The following is a 22223-nucleotide window of genomic DNA, read 5'->3' as shown; positions in this document are numbered from 1 at the left end:
ACTTTCCAGTTATTTCAGTCAAAATGAATAATGGTAAATATTTTATGTCTACAAGGTATGTATTATGAAATTGTAAAGACAAGAAATTGTAAAATATACAGACATAAACCAAATAAACTATTTCCTTCATTTCTGGTTTCTTTACAGACCACTTCAATCATTATCACACAGAAGAAAAGAGTTATTTACGGTAGCTAAAATTTGTGTACGGTAGCTAAAATAGTTGTAATATATGGACACCTGAAAATATTGTTGCGTTAGTCACTGTTTTTTACTGCAGGAGCAAATTTTCTTGCTATGGAATCGATATAATAACATGTTAATTTTATAGTAAAAGAATTTGCTTCTATAATAAAAATATAGCTAATGCAGCAATATTTTGAGGTATCCATATATTATAATAATTTTTTTTCCTATGTAAATGGTTTGAGTAATCAGTTAAAATGGTTGTAACAATATGCACAGTATAGCCGTCACGCAGAAGTTTGTCAGATAGAGCAACCAAGTAACAGGCCGTCTCGCGAAAATTATTTAGCTGCAGTAACCAATTAACAAATCGCTGCAAAATAGGCCGTTAGTTGAAGCAACAAAGTCACGTATCTACTCCAACCAATTTGTAGCAGCTTTGAAAATTGGTTGCTGCAGCCAACTAAAATGCTATGCCATATTTTACTATCTAAATTGGCTGCAGCAGCCAATTTTTTCTTTCAGTGTAGCTTATACAATGGATATCTTATTTATTTTCATTTAGTTGCAATATTATATAGTAAAATATCATTAAAATAAACATTTACATACTTTTAGAAGGTAGATTGATAGTGTACGAGTACAAATTATGAAATTAAAATTTTTCCTATTTTGGCCGCGATTCTGTTCATTCGGTCCACTGTGCGCCGTGCGTTCAGGACCTGCATCTTATTTTCGTTCCGAAGAGAGAAAAATATCAAGAGCGCGATAATCGCTAGACCGGGAGTCAAACCCGGGTTTTTCGCTTGCCGGGCGACTGCTCTAAACCACTGAGCTACCTGACGCTTCACGCTCACGACATTCTCCTCTCTCTAAATAACGTTTATTTGTAACGTAATAATTTGTATCTAAATTAGATATTGTTGTGTCCGAGCCACAAGGTTTGTGGCGGCGTCCGTTGTCCGTGAGCTTTAGGCATCTGATTTTGACAACTGAACGAAGATTGTCTGGACGACGGAAAATCGATAAGAAGAAAACAACAACAGCTGACAGAGAATCTCCGGCAAGCTGTCACCGTAGACAGACGCGAGAATTGTAGATCAGAGAATTATTCTTGTTTAAAGCTTGAGTGAGCTGCACTGTAAATAGTAAAGCTTGTTATTCTTACGCGAGTGTTTTCATTTACCTGAGTGCAAGCACGAGTGCGAGAGTGAGCGTAACAATATATTAAATAAAAATAGATCATTGTTTCGATTTTCCAACGCCAAGATAAATAGGACAAGGGGATGATTTTTTCCCTTCCTCATACGCAATTATAAATGGTCACCAATGAGCGTGCGTAAGGGAGAAAAATTGATCTCTTCCACCGAATTATCTTGGCGCAGGGGGAATCCCTACAAGCTGGCACAATGATCTATCTTATTTAATATATGATTTGTGTATCTATGATTTCATGATGATGATCAATCTATGATTTGTGTATATAATCGTTCTAATTATTGTAATCTAAAAGTTGGTAGTATTGACATGACTGACTAACGACTTTAATTTTTATTGTCCTCTTCTACGTACAATAACAAGTTAATTAGTGTATTTTTGTCAAAATTTGAAGTGAGAACATTAAATTGAACATCTACTGCTATTTCGTCATATAGTATACTTTTCAATGATCGAAAACACGAATGAAACTTTCCGAATAAAATATTTCATTTTTTAGGCGTAAAATAGAATAATAATTAAAAGTTCAGTCTTTTGTAGAATGTTTTATTGGCTCAGTTTTCCTGTTTTATACAAAACATCTAACAAACACAGATGCGTCCCGCCGAATTTATTTCGACCTGCCTTTTGCGAAAGCAACTAATCTATCGATTTCGCGTCTACTGCATTCAAATCTTTGCAAGTCCCCAAAGGACACTCTACGATACAACGCGATTATCGACTTGTTCAATAGCGCTCAATGTGGATGCATCTAATTGTAAGTACTAATGCTAACAATATTGATAAATGTAATAAAATTTGTGATGTGTATATTTTGTCGTATGTGTATATGCATACATGCATGCATATATGTATGTGTGTATATATATGGGTACGTATGTATGTATATATATGTATATACAAGGTGTTTGATAGCTGATCATGCAGACGAAAAATGGAGATAGATTGGGTGTAGCCGAGAAGAAAAGTCATGTACCATAATATCAAATTGGCAATAGTTACCGAGTTATTAATTAAAACATGTGAGCCAACGAGCGCGTAGAGAGCGGAGGGCGGCCGCAGTAAGCACGTAGACATTTGATATAGGCGGAGTCAGCGAGTGACGGTAGGCGAGCGCGCGCGGCGAGGGGCAACGTAAGCGACAAGAGGCGATCGCGCGCGACGAGAAGCGAGCGAGAGCTTTTTCATTATAGCTTTTTCCTTATAGCTCGCTCGCTCCTCGTCGTTCGCGCTCGCTCGCTCCTCGTCGTTCGCGCTCGCTCGCTCTTCGTCGCGCTCACTCGCCTCTTGTCGCTTGCGCTCGCTCACTCCTCGTCGTTCGCGCTCGCTCGCTCGCTCCTCGTCGCGCGCGTTCGCCTCTTGTTGTTTACGTTGCCCCTCGCCGCGCGCGCTCACCTACCGTCACTCGCTGACTCCGCCCATATGAAATGTCTACGTGCTTACTGCGGTCGCCCTCCGCTCTCTACGCGCTCGTTGGCTCACATGTTTTAATTAATAACTCGATAAGTATTGGTAATTTGATATTATGGTACATGACTTTTCTTCTCGGCTACACCCAATCTATCTCCAACTTTCGTCTGCATGATCAGCTATCAAACATCCTGTATATGTATGTATATATGTGTATGTTGGTGTATATACAGGGTGTTTGATAGCTGATGATGCAGACGAAAGTTGGAGATAGATTGGGAGTAGCCGAGAAGAAAAGTCATGTACCATAATGTCAAATTGGCAATAGTTATCGAGTTATTAATTAAAACATGTGAGCCAACGAGCGCGTAGAGAGCGGAGGGCGGTCGCAGTAAGTACGTAGACATTTGATACAGGCGGAGTCAGCGAGTGTCGGTTGGCGAGCGCGCGCGGCGAGGGGCAACGTAAACAACAAGAGGCGAACGCGCGCGACGAGGAGCGAGCGAGCGCAAACGACAAGAGGCGAGCGAGCGCGACGAGGAGCGAGCGAGCTTTTTCTTTATAGCTTTTTCCTTATAGCTCGCTCGCTCCTCGTCGTTCGCGCTCGCTCGCTCCTCGTCGCGCTCGCTCGCCTCTTGTCGCTTGTGCTCGCTCACTCCTCGTCGTTCGCGCTCGCTCGCTCCTCGTCGCGCGCGTTCGCCTCTTGTTGTTTACGTTGCCCCTCGCCGCGCGCGCTCGCCAACCGACACTCGCTGACTCCGCCTGTATCAAATGTCTATGTGCTTACTGCGGTCGCCCTCCGCTCTCTACGCGCTCGTTGGCTCACATGTTTTAATTAATAACTCGATAACTATTGGCAATTTGACATTGTGGTATATGACTTTTCTTTTCGGCTACACCCAATCTGTCTCCAATTTTCGTCTGCATGATCAGCTATCAAACACCCTGTATATATATATATATATATATGCATGCGTGCGTGCGCGCGCGTGTGTGTGTGTGTGTGTTTGTATGCATGTGTATATGTACGTATGATATTTGTGTACATACAGGATGTCCCAGAACAATTTTAACAGAATTCGTGAAGATGTAGAACAGATTAAGGACAAACAAATCTCATACCATTTTGCGATATTCATAATAGTTATCGACTTATTAATTACAGAAATCTGACGAATGAATGCCGAGATGGTATTAGACGAACACTGCAGCCGTTCGGGTCACAACGCGGCCTAGTCGATTAACAACTGTTACCAGCGCGCGGCGAGATATACAGGGTATCTCAGAACTTTGGGACACAGGCTCCGTAGGGACATAGAGCTAAATGAGAGAAACAAAAAAGTCCTCTACCATAATATGAAAATCGTAATAGTTTTTTAATTATAACAGCGCAAACTTTAGCGTTTTCAACGCCCAGCGCGGCCTATAAACGCTCCGCGGCAAGCTGTGTGCGTAGGGGCTGAACGATAACGCAGCTCGCGCTGACCGTCGCATGGCGTCAAAGCGCTAAGACGCCATCGCGACAGTCAGCGCGAGACGCGTTATCGCTCAGCCCCTACGCACACAGCTTGCTGCGGAACGTCTATAGGCCACGATGGGCGTGGAAAACGCCAAACTTTACGCGGTTATTACTAAAAAACTATTACGATTTTCACATTATGGCACAGGACTTTTTTGTTCCCCTCACTTAGCTCTATATCCCTACGGAGTCCGTGTCCCAAAGTTCTGAGACACCATGTAGAAGTGACGAAATAGGATTAGCGCATAGCCAAATAGCGACGCATTGTCTTTCCTGTTGCCGCACGCCGGCAATAGCTACTGAATCGATTGGGCCGCGCTCTTGCTCGACTGGCTGCAATGCTTCTTCAATCATCCATCTCGGCGCGCGCTTACTCCTCAGATTTCTATAATTAATAATTCACTAATTATTGCAAATACCGCAAAACGATATGGGATTTTTTTGTTCGCTTTAATCCGTTCTACCTTCTCCTCTTTCCTGAGCTCTATCCAAATTGTTTTAGGATACTCTGTATACAGGGTGTTTGATAGCTGATCATGCAGACGAAAGTTAGAGATAGATTGATAGTTAGACATGACTTTTCTTCTCGGCTACACCCAATCTATCTCTAATTTTCGTCTGCATGATCAGCTATCAAACACCCTATATATATAATATTTGTGTGTGTATGTACTTAATAACTCTGCGCTAAAGTTCAGCCGCGGACGGGGACATGAGGCTAGGCCATGATAACCGATTTTACAATCTCTGCGTAACACTTTTCGCTATATACAAAAATGGCTTCTAGATTCCTTATAATCATTTCTGGACGAAGAGCATCGTGCGTGTTGTGTGCACTCTAATCGACTCTCTAACTCTTCGTCGACGAAATGTGTCGCGTGGCAAACTTTTTATCACGAATAACGGTGCGGTTTCCGCGTGTCGTCGTTCTTTGCGATGGGAGAACGATCTTTAACAGGGACACGAGGCTTTTGGAGGCGGTGGTCTCGACAACGTGTTACACCTCGTGTGAGAGATCTATTTAGCAAAAATTCGTTAAACCATTAACATCTATAGTTTTATAGTATTAATTAATTAACAACTTATTACCGCAGCAACAACAACAACATCCCACCTCCTCTCTCATGTTTTTTTCGTTGAATTCTCTGTGCCGGCGTTTCTTATCCCAGCGGCCTAATGATACTTTACAAGCTTCTTGACTGCCTCTCCTGGAAAATTTCGCGATTTTTTCTAATGAACTTTCCCGACTTCTTTTCTTCATGGCGATCGGATTGTCGTGCTGTCCGAGTACCGCATAGTAATGCGCACATATTACATATCCAGCCGAGAATAATTTTCTTCGATGTTATAATTAAAATTACTGACAGCACGAGCGGGATAATTACGTCTTAATTACCTACGGTGAAATCGAGCGAGTGACCTATGCACTAGGAAAATATGCCGCCTAGTGTGAGAATATTGAATAGAAGCAAAATTAGAATTTACGTGGGACATGTTGCTCTTTGAAGAAAATTTAGAAAACACAATAGTTTCATTAATATTTATTCAAAATAATTGTAAATTCGCGATGTAACATTTCGTAGATTCTTCCCTTTTTTGAATCGTAATAGAATTTCACCCTCGATCCGTGGCATCGTTACTTCCAAAACAGCACGACTCGCGTACTGTTTCATGAGTCTTTAAATCGTGAGTAAGTCATCGTGAAAATTGTTATCTTCGTTAATCATACATATTCTTCAGGAATATCTTGTCCCCGCTTGTTCTTAAATTGGATCATACCGCTGAAGGGATAATCGCCAAAGACGCCCCGAATCTCTGGGAGAAAACGGGAACCGTTTCAACGGAATGTTACCTAACATATGTTGTCAATGACGATTCGTAAAATTTGTGCGCCTTTTCTTTTGTCCGTTTGTCATGTTCTCAGCTCGCGATCACGATCGGGTTTCTCGCGATGCACAAGCATCATTCGCACCGACTGTACGCGATACGCGAACACACGGCTGTCTACGTAGCGAGAAAAAATCAAAAGTGCAAGAGAAAGAGAGAGAAAGAGAGAGACGAGTTGTTAATCAAGCGGCTAATGATCCATCCGGCGCATTTCCATGGCTGCGATATCGTCCACGGAGATAAGCTTTTCTATAGGTATGCATGAGAGCTCGCCGCCAACACAGGATTGTGGTTGTTGCCACCTGGCCTCTCTCTCTGCCTCCTTAGCCTTCAATTCGGCCTCCCTAGCGCGACGTTCCTTCAGCTTCAGCGAGAAGATCGCGACCGAGCGCGCCCGCTTCATCAGGCTCTGCTTGACACGCGTCTTCTTCGCCTCGCGCTCCTCCTTCGTCGGTTTCTCCTCCTCTTGGCTGGAGATCGTCTTACTGGAATCTGATAAACCGCTCGAATCCTTCTCCTTCTCAGCTAGATAAGACTGCCGCTCACGATGATCGTGCATCTCCCGCGTCTCCGTGCGTTGATGATGTTGATGATGATGATGATGATACTGCTGTTGTTGTTGCTGCTGCTTCTCCGCCACCTTCTCACGCTCTTTCTCCTTCTCCGGCGAGAAGCGGAACTTTTGGCTCCTATGAGCCACTGACCACGGCGGTGCCGACCTTTGAACACAAGACTAACTGTTAACGTAGGAATGTAAGGATAAAAAAATACGAAGACGCGGAGAGATTCGTCCTTTCTCATCCTTTATATTATCTTTATCTTAATAAAGAGAGATTATATCGTGTATGTATAAAGAGAGAGAGATTATCTTCCTTTTATACCTGAGAAGATCACTGTCTGAAGACGAGGCAAGCTCTTTCGACACGATACAGTCTGTAGACCTATGCAGCGTTAACTCCTCTTCCCTAACGCTTATGTTACCGGTACCACTGATTTCGGAATCGCTAGATTTTCTTCCACCGGGCTCCAAACCTAATCGACGTACCCAGTCAACTCCACCATGTGGTCCGATGGTTAGATGATGGCTGTATTGATCAGTCGCACCGGATGCTTCGGGTTCATTGTTTAACCATTCCCTCGAGCGTCTTCCTACTGAAAAAAAAAAAAATATCGTCAGTGCAAAGATATTGTTTGTCCAATCAATGAATTCTTAAATATCGTAAATTTTTATTGAGTTTCCTTAAATATATACTTTAAAGGAAGTTTCTATCTTAAAATGGGAAAGTAGAAAGATTTTTTAAAATTTTCAAAAAAGTCACTTTTTTTATCTAATCATATAAAGCAATCTTCCTTGCATATTTTCAATTTTGTTTTATCTAACAAATTGTCTGAATGACAGCCAAAATACTAAGAGAATGCATAGATTTACATACGCATTATAGCCGCAGAAATAATTTCTAATAAGTATTTTTTATTACAGTTATAATCTTCTTTGCTCTTATGTTTGCTTTTTTTTATTATAAGCGAGATTTTGGTAACAGAAATTGTTTTGTTCGAAAGGAGGAGGGTCCCTAAGGCCTGTTTTCGGCACCCTTCAAAATTGGACCAAAATGGCTGGAATCACTTCTTTATACCCTTGGAAGTAATATTTAGTCAATTCCAGCCTAAACGGAAGTATTTAGAGTGTATACTTCAAGTATACATGGTGCATCAGCGTGCCCGTATCAAGCATTTCTTTGGAAAACTAAGCGTTTTTGAGAAAAATGTTTCAGATAAAAGTTGTATGGTTTCAAGGGGGGCATAAGACATAAGGGTATCATTGGTTTGACCTTGGATAGTCATTTGAAGGTCACGTGAATGTCGATTTCAATATTTTATATAGAACCCCCTATTTTTACATATCTTGTAGCTTATCTCGAGAGCTTCCCAAAACACTTATAACTAAGTCATTTTTCATTAAGTACTTTGCGAGTTATGATGCTTCTTACAGATAGATTTGTAGAAACGTTACTTAAGGAGATCCGAGATTGAAATCATATTATTTATTCTTGTTGATTCTCCACACGTGATCAGTAAAATCGTAAACGTAATCTTCCTTTAAGAAGCTACGTAGAATGAGGTGTTGGATTTACGTGAGTCCCCTTGCCTGTCACTTTTTATCAATTATCAATCCACGCTTAACAAAAACCCAAAGTTTAGCCAGGAAAGGTACAACAACAAGCGGCGACTTAGCTTTGCAGATAATACATTTATGTGTCATAGATGGTCTACTAAAAAGAATAGTTATTGTTTCGTTATTTGTTTGTCGTTTGCAGGAACATTAATATTTTCTGCCATATTGGAAACGTCTAATTATAAATTGCAATTCACTGTAGAACAAATCTGAATAATTATGCAAGATTAAAAACTAAAGAAGGAGAAAAAGTAAAGAAGAAAAACTTAAAAATAACAAGATATCTTTTTGCGTAATAAGAAAATCTCGAGAAGCAGCTCTAACAAGAACTAGTTTTATTTTTATCGTAACCAGGTCCCTGAGTACGCGCATACACGTATTTTGTATATCTCTGACATTAAGATGTGAAATCGGGTCCGATATAAGGCCATGGACATAAGCAGAACTTGGTCTATTGAATTATTATAAAAGCTTAAGGGATCGTAGTTGCTCAAAAAGGTGCATACAGTTCTTAAAATAGTTCTTTTCAAATCTCCATATTTAGCCTTGCGGCAGAAAATATGTCAGTTATTTCTTTCAGAAGTATTTGTAATAAGTGTTTCTACGTGATCTACGATAGTGTTTTGGAAAGCTCTCGAGATAAGCTATAAGATATGTAGCTGTAAGATAAGTTATAAGATATATCAGGTGTAGTAAAAAGAAATCCATTATTTTTCCAATAGATGGCTTTAGTTATCTGTATCTCGCGTTGTATAAGTCCGATGGGGTTCCACTAGATGGCGCTAGAAAGATGAGATTTCGTACTAAAAAAAACTTTTCTGACAGTTTTGTAATTAGTTGACTCAGTTTTGTTTGAGCGCGCGTCAAAGATGGACACTAGCAAAGAGAAAATACGCTATATTTTACAGTTTTTCTTCGATAAAGGCGGAAACGCAAGCCAGGCGGCTGTAAATGTGAATAGTGTTTATGGTCCTGATATTGTAACAGCCAATCACGCGCAATTTTGTTTTCGTCGATTTCGTTCCGGTAATTTCGATGTCAAAGATGCACCACGCACTGGAAGGCCAATTGTCGAAAATATCGATAAAATCATGGACATTGTCGAGTCCGACCGTCATGTAAGCACTGTTTCGATTGCCCAAGAGCTAAAGATTGCACAAAAAACCGTTTGGAACCATTTGAATAAGGCTGAATACAAAAAGAAGCTCGATGTATGGGTGCCACACGAGTTAACGAAAAAAAACCTCATGAACCGAATTTCCATCTGCGAATCGCTGCTGAATCGCAACAAAATCGACCCATTTCTGAAGCGGTTGGTCACTGGTGATGAAAAGTGGATCACTTGCGACAACGTCAAGCGAAAACGGTCGTGGTCGAATCGCGATGAGCCGGCGGAAACGGTGGCCAAGCCAGGATTGACGGCCAGGAAGGTTTTGCTGTGTGTTTGGTGGGATTGGCAGGGAATTATCTACTATGAGCTGCTCCCCTATGGCAAAACTCTTAACTCGGAACTGTACTGTCAACAATTGGACCGTCTGAAGGAAGCAGTCGCCCAGAAGCGGCCAGCTTTGGCCAATAAGAGAGGAATTGTGTTCCATCAGAACAACGCCAGGCCACACACATCGATAGTGACTCGCCAGAAGCTCCGGGAGCTTGGTTGGGAGGTTCTTATGCATCCACCTTATAGTCTGGACCTGGCACCAAGTGATTACCATCTGTTCCTGTCCATGGCGAACAATTTTTCTGGTGAAAAATTCGCTTCAAGAGAGGCTTGTGAAAATCGACTGTCTCAATTTTTTGCCAATAGGGACGAGGGCTTCTATGAGAGAGGCATAATGAAATTACCTTCAAAATGGCAACAAGTTATCGGACAAAACGGCGCATATTTGACCTAAATCGGATCATTCTAACTATGGTAATTAAAGCCTTCAATTTCATGCAAAAATAATGGATTTCTTTTTACTACACCTAATAATAATAGGGGGTTCTATATAAAATATTGAAATCGACATTCACGTGACCTTCAAATGACTATCCAAGGTCAAACCAATGACACCCTTATGTCTTATGTCCCCCTTGAAACCATACAACTTTTATCTGAAACATTTTTCTCAAAAACGCTTAGTTTTCCAAAAAAATGCTTGATACGGGCACGCTGATGCACCATGTATACTTGAAGTATACACTCTAAATACTTCCGTTTAGGCTGGAATTGACTAAATATTACTTCCAAGGGTATAAGGAAGTGATTCCAGCTATTTTGGTCCAATTTTGAAGGGTGCCGAAAACAGGCCTTAGGGACTCCTTTATAAGAAATATGACGAGCACAGGTATATATTTATTTTTTCCCGCGGTAAGACATTCGAGCAAACTATTAGATTGATAGGCAACAATCAGCGCAAATTTCTAAGTATAAACATGTTCAAGTCATATCGCCTTTGGTTTCGTTTATACATAAGTTTTTGTTCTAACAACTAAAATAAAGAAAAATATAAAGTACAGAGTGTATAGCATTTTTTATCATCACACAAAATGAGCTACAACGGCAACAGAAAGATATAGCAGATATGAAGGAGAAAGTTTACTTTATCTACCAGACATAGATTGAGTCGCTAACAGTAGGAAAGAAAAACAATATTTCTTGTATACAAAAGTATACAAGAAGTTTATATTAGATGATAAACTTAGTTTCCACCGCTCACGATAGATAGTTACAGCTGCAAAAAATGATAAGTTTTGAAAGCTGAGCTGATTATCCTTTGAAAATTAGATATTTATCAATAAAATTCAGCAACTAAACGGAACAGTCACGACTAACCGCTATCAATAACAATTGCATCGATTGAAGGATAAATTGATGCGAAAAAGGCCATCGGTAACTAATAATCGACGTAAAGTAATTCTTTTGCATGATAACATGCATTTTGCGACCTCATGTTGCAAGAACCATAAAAGAAACATTGTTGGAGTTTGAATGGGAAGCTTTCCCCCTCCTCGCATCCAGCCTATTTTCCAGACTTGGCCCCGAATCGGTTTACTACCTTTTCCGATTAATCACGATCACGCAACACCCGCTCGCCGATACACACTTCTTTAATTAAAAAGTAGTCTTAAAATGGGTGGATGAATGGTTTGTTTCGAAAGACAGTCCGTTCGTCGCGGAATCCAACTTAGAAGCTTATGGTAAAAGTGCTCCCACCGATAAATTATACAGAGAATGGTTTCGACGTTTCAAAAGTGATGATTGAGAGTGTCGATGATAAACCTCGTCCAGGTCAGCCGAAGAAGTTCGAGGACGAGGAATTGCAGGCGCTAATCGATAAAGATCTGTGTCAATCGTAACATGAGCTTGTGCAATTGTTGAATGTTGATCGATCAACAATTTCTGTGCGTTTGGCAGCCATGGGAAAGATTTACAAAGAAGGAAGATGGGTGCCATACGAAAGAACTGAAAGAAAGAGACATCGAGAGGCGAAAAGCCATGTCTGAAATCTTGCTTGCCAGGCAAAAAAGAAAAGGTTTTTTGCATCGTATTGTGACTGGAGACGAAAAGTGGATATATTTCGATAATCCCAAACGAAGGAAATCCAGCGACCCAGGAAAACCATCCACACCGATACCAAAGCGAAATATTCACGGCAAGAAAGTAATGCTCTGTATATGGTGCGACCAGAAGGGTGTAGTGTATCATGAATTATTAAAACAGAGCCAAACCATCACTGCCGAACTTTATCAACAACAATTGATCCGCTTAAACAACGCATTGAAGAATAAGCGGCCGGAATATGCAAAGAGACACGACAAAGTGATCTTCCAGCACGATAACGCTCGGCCACATGTTGGAAAGATTATGAAGGCCACTTTGGAAGCACTTGGCTGGGTTTTATCTCACCCGCCGTATTCACCAGACATTGCTCCATTCGATTATCACTTGTTCAGATCGATGGCACACGGGCTTTCGGACCAGCACTTCAACAATTATGAAGAAATAGAGAAATGGCTCAATGAATGGATCGCTTCGAAGGACGAGTCGTTTTTCCGTCACAGAATGCAACAACTGCCAGATAGATGGGAAAGAATAATAGCAAGCGATGGCAAATACTTTGATTAATATACTTTTTCATGTTTTTTCATACTAAAGTCTTTTCTTGGAAGAAAAAACGGACCGAATTAATTCACATACCTAATTAATTCACATACCTAACATATAAAAACATATCTAATATATTAATTTATTTTCTTATTAAAATAAAAGCGTTTTTCAATTAAAAAAACGGCAACAACTAAATTTAATACCGATTTTAATATTACTAACTTTAAATGTGATTTCTTGAACGCTACGTTTCACGAAACTGTGGATATAAAATCGACTTTAAAACTTAAAGTTTAAGATTTAAAATTTAAATTTAAATTTAAATCAGCTTTATCGATATTTTCATGAAATTTATTGTATGTATTTTTAAAACAATTATGTATAATATGTCAGAAGTAGATTTACGAAAAAAAAGAATTTTAGGAAAAAAATGACAACATTTTAGTATATCGAAAATGACAATTTATATTTCTGCAAATAACATTAAAAGAAAATTCTTTTTGCAAATTCTTTTTGTAAAAAAAATAAATCTGTTTTTACTTTTTATTCCACATTTTCCTAGCGAGCAGAATTATATTCACCAAGCAAAAGCACATAGTCTGCACTAATAACTGTAATTATTTATTAGATTTAAGAAAATTGATATTTTTAACAACTTCTATACCATTTCCATTATGAAACAATAAAAAGTCAGGTCATAAAATCATAAATATCTTATTTTATCTAACCTTCAATTATCAACGTTTGAAAATATTATAGATCAATTTTTTTATCTTTAAGGGTAATGTCTTTCCTTAAAGTAAAGGAATATGTACTCAAATTCGATAAAAAATATCTACATATTGAAACTTTTCCAGTAGTTTTCATCAAGAGCTTTCCAAAAAGGCAAGATCTTTCAAGTATAAAACGTAACTGACATGGTTAAAATGGGCCCAGAAGGTTGCAAACATCCAAAAATATAATTTCATGATTTGGAGCAAAAACATTATTCAATTTAAAAACATTCAAATCAAGAGGCACACTGTGCCTATATTACGCGAAACTGCGAGTTCGAACGAGGTGAGATATTCATATCTCAGCAATGGCTGAACCGATCGAGGTTTTTTTAATCCCAATCGATTCGGCCTTAATATATAGGAAGCAAATGTTCTTGTGATTTTTGTGTACGTTGTCTCTAAGTGGAGTTTAAGATAAGTAGATTTTAAGATAAAGTCCGAATCACGGAAAATTTCGGACACAGGAGTGGGGATATGCCTGCATCTCGTTTTTCCGACACCAGAGGCACTATGAGAGCGTTGAAGAAGCAGACAGCAGCGAATGCGAGCGAGTAAGCGAGAGATATGCTAGAATAAAGCGTAAGAGAATAAAGTGTAGGAGAAAATGTGCGAGCGAGCGAGAGAGAGAGAGAGAGAGAGAGAGAGAGAGAGAGAGAGAGAGAGAGAGAGAGAGAGAGAGAGAGAGAGAGAGAGAGAGAGAGAGAGAGAGAGAGAAGGAAGAATGAGAGAGAGGGGGAGGGGAAAGAGGGGGAGGGATGGAGGAGAGGGAGAGAGGAGATGGAGGGATGGGGCAGGGAGGGAGAAGTGGGGAGAGGAGATGAGAGAGTGAGAGGGAGAGTGAGAGAGGAAATGTCTAAAGATAATAATGTGAGAATATTGTTAAGCACGGTATGTTGTGTCGCCCGCCATTTGATAACCAGTCAGCTGATGCTGAGCAGACGATATGATGGACCGTGCCATCGAAAAATCAATAAAAAAATATCTTTTCAAAGGTTATTATTAATCAAGAAAAACCTAACGACAAAAAATGTACGTAACATAAACTTTTACATGTAAAATTTATAAAACATATCTTCTTAAAGAAAAAGGTAAATAAAGGCGCCAAGCCCAACACGTATTATGTTATTTTTAGAAATTTCAAATTCAAATTACTTTTTTTAAGGTATATATATGTACATAACATAAGTTTTTACAAGTAAAACTTATAACTATAATAAAACTCTACAACACTATTCTACTGTACGAAAGAAGTAATATATTAAAACAGTAGCGCCAACTGAGAAACCTAACATATACAAAAGTGTCCCGGGAGGAAAGGTCCATATTTCGTGGGGGTATAGAATTAGGTAATGTAAGGCAAAAATATTATATAAACATGGTGTTATTTATTACTGGTTTCCGAGATACAGCTATATTAAATTGCACGTCGGAATTTTAAGTTGGCGCGTTATTGGGATTTTATTCTTTACCGTAACGGGGCGCTGCAGGCTGTGTATCAGTTGGAAAGGATAGCGAAACACACCTGGTGATCGGTCCTGCTGTTTGTAACACACTGCAAACATGCCGCATGTGTTTTCTAATGTAGAGTACGCAGATATGGTTTATGTTTATGGGTATTGTGATGGCAGTGCTCTCGCAACCGTTAAAGAATATCATCGCCGTTTTCCGATGCGCCGCATTCCACACCGAAGAGTACTCTCAAACGTATTTAACAGCTTACGTGAAAATGGTACACTTCCCAGTGCTCACATCACATCTGAACGTAGAGTTGAGAGAAATGTTGAGGAAGAAGAAAATGTAATTCAAATGGTACACCCATGGTAATCGATTCTGTCTCTTGGAAATTTTCACAAACTGAGAAGTGACTACGTTTCTACACTACACACAGTCCATGCACGATTAATAAAATAACTAAAACTTACGCTCGCTTATGGAGGATTGAGGCCTGGTCTACAATACGTATCGTAAGTTGTAAGCCGTAAGAATTGGCGAATCACAGTCAATTATTATAAAAATAATCGGCTATAATTAGCCAGTTCTTACGGCTTACAGTTTACAACATCGTGCATGGACTGTGAGTACTGTAGAAACGTAGTCACTTCTCAGTTTGTGAAAATTTCCAAGGGACAGAATCGATTACCGTGAGTGTACAAAGGAGCCCTACGACTAGTGCAAGAAGGGTTTCTGCACGTATTGGTGTTCCTTGGACGTGTCTGGCGGATACTGTATGACTAACATCTGTACCGATTTCATCCGCAACGAATACAAAATCTCCATGAAGGAGATGGAGCCACATATCTACAGTTTTATCAGTGGCTACAGAATCATCGTCAACTGATTCCCGTCATACTTTTCACTGACGAGGCAACATTTGCGCGTAATGGCATAAATAATACGCGTAACATCTATCGTTAGTCGCAAGATAACCCTAACGCCATTATTGTACAGAATTTCCAAGTTCGTTTCTCCATCAACGTATGGTATGGCATGATTGATGGAATGCTGATTGGTCCCGTTATTTAACAAAATCGTATGACAGAGTAGAGTTACCTCAACTTTTATAAAATACGCTTCCACAACAACTAGAAAATATTTCCCTGGCTACACGAAGAACAATGTATTTTCAGCACGACGGAGCACCTCCTCATAATACACATCTTGTGAGAGAACACTTAAATGCAGTATTTCCACATCGCTGGATCGGTCGCGGTGGAATAGTGCAGTGGCCACCAAGATCACCCGACCTAATTCCCCTGGATTTCTGCTTGTGGGGTTGGTTAGAATACGAGGTGCATAAAACTAAAATGAATATACGGGATGAACTTATTGCACGTGTAACAGCCGCTGTTGACCAAATTAGGGGCCGTGAAGATGCCCTCCGGCGCGCAACTCGCCACGTTCTCACAAGATGTGACAAATGTATGGAAGTACGGGGCGAAATATTCGAAAATTTATTATGATAAATGTATTATAATGTAATTGCAGTAGACTTCAACTCATATTAGACAATTCCGACGTGTAATTTAACATAGCTGTATCTCGGAAACCAGTAATAAACGACACTATGTTTATATAACATTTTTGCCTTATATTACCTCACTCTACCCCCACCAAATATTGACCTTTCTTCCCGAGACACCCTGTATACTTTATTATTGTATACTTAATATTTTTAGAAATCTCAAATTCAAATTATTTTCTTCTTTTAAGATATATATTATGTACATAACATAAGTTTTTCCAAGTAAAACTTATCAAATTATTTTTCTTTTGAGATATATATGTACCTAACATAAGTTTTAATAAGTAAAAATTATATTGTGTTATAAAAATTTGATTACCGGTCAATTGATGCTGAGCAGACGATATGATGGATCGTGCCATCGAAAAATCAATAAAAAAATATCTTTTTAAAAGTTATTATTAGTCAAGAAAAACCTAACGACAAAAAAATGTACGTAACATAAGCTTTTACATGTAGAATTTATAAAACTTATCTTCTTAAAAAAAGGAGCCAAGTACAAGCGCAACACGTATTATGTTATTTTTAGAAATTTCAAATTCAAATTATTTTTTTAAGGTATATATCAGGTGTAGTAAAAAGAAATCCATTATTTTTGCATGAAATTGAAGGTTTTAATTACCATAGTTAGAATGATCCGATTTAGGTCAAATATGCGCCGTTTTGTTCGATAACTTGTTGCCATTTTGAAGGTAATTTCATTATGCCTCTCTCATAGAAGCCCTCGTTCCTATTGGCAAAAAATTGAGACAGTCGATTTTCACAAGCCTCTCTTAAAGAGAATTTTTCACCAGCAAAATTGTTCGCCATGGACAGGAACAGATGGTAATCACTTGGTGCCAGGTCCGGACTATAAAGTGGATGCATAAGAACCTCCCAACCAAGCTCCCGGAGCTTCTGGCGAGTCACTATCGAGTCACAGTGTGGCCTGGCGTTGTCCTGATGGAACACAATTCCTCTCTTATTGACCAAAGCTGGCCGCTTCTGGGCGACTGCTTCCTTCAGACGGTCCAATTGTTGACAGTACAGTTCCGAGTTAAGAGTTTTGCCGTAGGGGAGCAGCTCATAGTAGATAATTCCCTGCCAATCCCACCAAATACACAGCAAAACCTTCCTGGCCGTCAATCCTGGCTTGGCCACCGTTTCCGCCGGCTCATCGCGATTCGACCACGACCGTTTTCGCTTGACGTTGTCGCAAGTTATCCACTTTTCATCACCAGTGACCAACCGCTTCAGAAATGGGTCGATTTTGTTGCGATTCAGCAGCGATTCGCAGATGGAAATTCGGTCCATGAGGTTTTTTTTCGTTAACTCGTGTGGCACCCATACATCGAGCTTCTTTTTGTATCCAGCCTTATTCAAATGGTTCCAAACGGTTTTTTGTGCAATCTTTAGCTCTTGGGCAATCGAAACAGTGCTTACATGACGGTCGGACTCGACAATGTCCATGATTTTATCGATATTTTCGACAATTGGCCTTCCAGTGCGTGGTGCATCTTTGACATCGAAATTACCGGAACGGAATCGACGAAAACAAAATTGCGCGTGATTGGCTGTTACAGTATCAGGACCATAAACACTATTCACATTTACAGCCGCCTGGCTTGCGTTTTCGTCTTTATCGAAGAAAAACTGTAAAATATAGCGTATTTTCTCTTTGCTAGTGTCCATCTTTGACGCGCGCTCAAACAAAACTGAGTCAACTAATCACAAAACTGTCAAAAAAGTTTTTTTAGTACGAAATCTCATCTTTCTAACGCCATCTAGTGGAACCCGATCGGACTTATACAACGCGAGGTACAGATAACTAAAGCCATCTATTGGAAAAATAATGGATTTCTTTTTACTACACCTAATATTTGGGACAGACTGTGTATTAGGTGTACAACTTTGCTTCCGCCGTTTTCCTATAGATGGCTTTAGCGGTAAGTAGTGGTCGAAATAGATAGATCATAGACGTCATGCAATAAACTTGGGCATCTGTCAACATAACCCCATAGAATCATTAGTCGATTTGTGTCTGCATCATAAAGATATTCTCGATTGAAAATGTCAGTTTACGAGCCAAATTCTCGTCATTTGCGGGAGGTTTTAATTTTCTGCTTCAATATGAAGAAATTTGCGGCTGAGGCTCATTGAATGCTCTCAAATACTTATGGTGAGGCCGCTATTAGTGAAAGAACGTGCCGTGAGTGGTTTCACCGCTTCAAGAACGGTGATTTTCACGTCGAAGACCGGCATAGCGATGGAAGAGAGAAGGTTTTCGAAGATGCAAAATTGAAGGCATTACTTAATGAAAACTCGTGTCAAAGTCAAAAAGAATTGGCACGATCATTGGGAGTGACTCAACAAGCAATTTCAAAACGCCTCAAAGATATGGGAATGATTCAGAAACAAGGAAATTGGGTGCCGTACGAGTCTCTCCTATCGAACTTCTATTCTCCTAATATAATAATGGATATAGGAAACAGACACATCTGGCGAACAGCCGTCGCGCCAAATGAAAGGCGATTCAGGAAAATTTCATAACAGAAAACAGTGCTCTGTTGTAAAAATCTACACGTCTTCGTTCAGAGTTTATATCTGGGTAGTGTTCGCCAAGTGTGTCGTCGGCCTAGCTATAAAATTTGAAACTCTGTGCTAACAGATTTCCTGTAGAACAAAGCAACTCGAAACACTCCTGCTTGAAAACTTTGAAACCTACATCTCTCTAATCTAAAACCATATGCAGTCTAACAACAAAGCTTAGTCGTAAAATCTGATCTCAGCCTTTGATTTTCGGCATCTTGACTTTTCCAGCTGGCCACTTGTACACATCTCTCTACCCGACAAGAATCCACCACCATCACATTTGTCATGTCTAATCCATTCGGCCAATTATAACATATCCATCCAAAACTATGAGACATCCACGCTTCACCCCTTATCCCATCTAAAGGGTTTTTCAATAAGGGCGGGTCGATGTTGCAATGGAGTAAAACAAGCTGTGTGTGAGGTATTAACGAAATTCTTTTCTTATTTGAAAGGCCCATGTATGCCATTATGTGTGGAATATAACATCGTTGAAATGTCCGCCGCAGCTTCTCACGGTGGCACAGATCCGAGTGGTCCAATTTTCAATGATTCTGCCGCATAGATCCGGCTGAATTTGAGCGATGGCCTGGGTTATGTTGACTTTAAGGGCATTGGTCGATTGCGGCTTATTGGCATAGACCTGCGACTTCAGAAAACCCCACAAGAAAAAGTCTAGCAGGGTCAAATCGCACGATCTTGGTGGCCAATTCACGTCACCTCTGCGAGAGATAACCATACCCTCAAATCGTTCATGCAGAATGTCCATCGTGGCGTCCGCTTTGTGGCACGTAGCGCCGTCCTGCTGGAACCACATGTCGTCCATGTTCATATCGTTCAATTTGTGCCAAAAGAAATTAGTTATCATCGTTCTGCAGCGCTCGCCATTGACGGTGATGGCCTCACCAACGTCATTTTCGAAAAAGTACGGACCAATGACGCCGCCGGCTCAAAATCCGCACCAAACAGTAACTTTTTGTGGATGCATTGCTACCTGTTGAACCTCGTGTGGGTTGGCGTCGTGCCATATATGGCAATTATGCTTGTTAACATAGCCATTCATCCAAAAATGCGCCTCGTCGCTAAAGATGATTTTTCGGCCAAAATTGGAGTCCTCTTCCAAATGCTCCGAATTCCAGTCAGCGAACAAACGGCGTTGTCTATGGTTATTAACTTTGAGCTCCTGGGCCAGTTGGATCTTGTACGGGTGCAGGCCCAAGTCCCGACGCAAAATTCGCCAAGTTGAAGTCTACGAAAGGCCGAGTTCTTGTGCACAGCGAGGAATTGACTGCCTCGGGTTCTCCTGCACACTTTCACTTACAGCGGCGATGTTCTCGGCCGATCTGGCGTTCCTTTGACGTATGGGTGTTGGCTGATCGTTTACCGAACCGGTCGTCTCGAATTTGGCCACCAAACGTTGGAGAGTCGACTTTGAAGGGCTACCGTGTCTGCCATAAAATGGGCGCAACGCGCGCAACGTTCGCACTAACGAACACTCATTTTGATAATAAAGTTTTATCATTTGGACGTGCTGCTCAATCGTGTAACTTGTCATGGTGATTTGGCATCAGTGACTGAATAATAAACAACAGGTTAGACAGACGCCGCCAAAACAACATGGCCGCCACAGGCTGCCAGATTCGACCCGCACCAATTGAAAAACCCTGTATATTCATGTCTTCTAGAACTAACTGTCTCCTCCCACGAGGTCTTTTAACTTCACTCTTAACTTCTAATGGCTAAGACTTTTTCCCACTAAAGTCAACCAGGACCAATATAAAAAATTTACTAATTAAATCTTTGACATCATTAGGCTCTTCTTAGGGCCTCACCCCTTCTCCAAGGGCCATCTCTCTACCCATCCTGGTGGGTCTTGCCTCCGATCATCAGTATAAAAACCGCGACATACGCCTCCGCAGGCATTCAGATTCAGATATTCAGATATCCAAGTTTCAAATATCCAAATTTCGTACATTCAGATATTCAGATTTTGAGTATTCGAGCATTCAGATTCAAACATCCAAGTATTCAGATTCAGACATTCAGATTCAGATATTCAGATTTTGATAAAGTGTGACTCAGTTGTGGCAAGTGCGCAGTGTTTTCCACGAATACCACTCTTTGTCTCGCCAACCTTCCGCAATCACATAATCATCTGTCAGCAAAATTGGACATCCGGAAGCGGCACACCCACACAGACCATTTTCAGTTATTCTCTTTCTTGCGTGAAACACCCGGAATCAGCAATAAGTTTGTTTTCTTTATGTTCTACTTTCCTTACCGCCAGTTTTATTAATTCCACCCTTTTTGAAATCCGGATTTAATGGGCCATTATTATTATTCTGTGGTATCCATCCATCGAGTCCTCCACCTTTTCGAGACGGTATACGGGATAAGAGACCCCTACGAATTTGAACACCTACTTCAATATCTTCGATCTATTATTAATATTTCCTTAGAAATAGATTATGACCCAGACCCGACACTCCTACCCCCTTTCCTACTCTCTCAACGTTTATCCCCTGCTCCTTCCTCTTCTCTTACTCGCGCGTCCACTCCTTCTACCCCTTCAATATCCTATTCTCCTGTTTCTTTTTCTGAACTATCTCTGAACACTCCCCTAAATTCACCTGACCATTCACGCTCCCCCTCACCCGATTAACATTCTATTCGTATTCCTTCCCCTTTTTTTTCTCTTCTTTTGTCTATTCCTTTCTTCTTCTACTTCACACACACACATACACACATACACATACAATCATTCGCGTAGCTGAAAATCGTCAATTCCTCAATAGCGCCGTTGTATCATTTTGTTGTTATTTTTATTTTGATAAATTTGTTAATACGTAGTCTATTTTCAATCAATTAATTTCAAAATCACCCCACCTTCCAATAGTTGACTCATGGTCCTATCCCCGGTAAAGGGATTCGCATCCCTGACAGAAAAACGGACCGCTCGTCGTATGTCAATGACCGAGTAAAGAGGCCCGTCGGGTTCCTGACCCGTTCCCTGGCACGCGTATACGAACGAGGTTCGCCTTTCCTGCGAACGGAAAAGTTACGTTTCTCCTTCAGGACGTAACATATACTTAATATTTTTAGAAATCTCAAATTCAAATTATTTCCTTTTTTTAAGATATATATTACGTACATAACATAAATTTTTACAAGTAAAACTTGTCAAATTATTTTTCTTTTGAGATATATAGAGTGTCTCAGAACTTTGGGACATGGGCTCCGTAGGGACACAGAGCTAAGTGAGAAGAACAAAAAAGTCCTGTACCATAATGTGAAAATCGTAATAGTTTTTTAGTAATAACCACGTAAAGTTTGATGTTTTCCACGCCCATCGCGGCCTATAGACGCTT

At 40.2% G+C, this 22223-nt stretch overlaps 1 protein-coding gene across 5 annotated transcripts in view; it reads right to left on the bottom strand.

Annotated features, from left to right (window-relative positions):
* Positions 1–5121: 5121 nt before the first annotated feature.
* wwk (anoctamin 8 white walker) overlaps positions 5122–22223 on the bottom strand; it is a 35215-nt gene continuing 18113 nt past the window's right edge. For all 5 annotated transcript variants that reach the window (XM_025301875.1, XM_025301877.1, XM_025301876.1 and 2 more), the window contains 2 exons: positions 7102–7372; positions 5122–6939 (listed from right to left, as the gene is read on the bottom strand). In XM_025301875.1, coding sequence (XP_025157660.1) covers positions 6411–6939; positions 7102–7372 — 800 coding nt within the window. In that variant the 3' untranslated portion in view covers positions 5122–6410. The remainder of the gene's footprint in view (positions 6940–7101; positions 7373–22223) is intronic.

The sequence above is a fragment of the Harpegnathos saltator genome, unplaced genomic scaffold, assembly GCF_003227715.2.
Source record: "Harpegnathos saltator strain DR-91 unplaced genomic scaffold, Hsal_v8.6 scaffold456, whole genome shotgun sequence".
NCBI lineage: Eukaryota > Metazoa > Arthropoda > Insecta > Hymenoptera > Formicidae > Harpegnathos > Harpegnathos saltator.
Note: the sequence above shows the minus strand (reverse complement) of the source record. Positions and strands in the feature narration are given on the sequence as shown.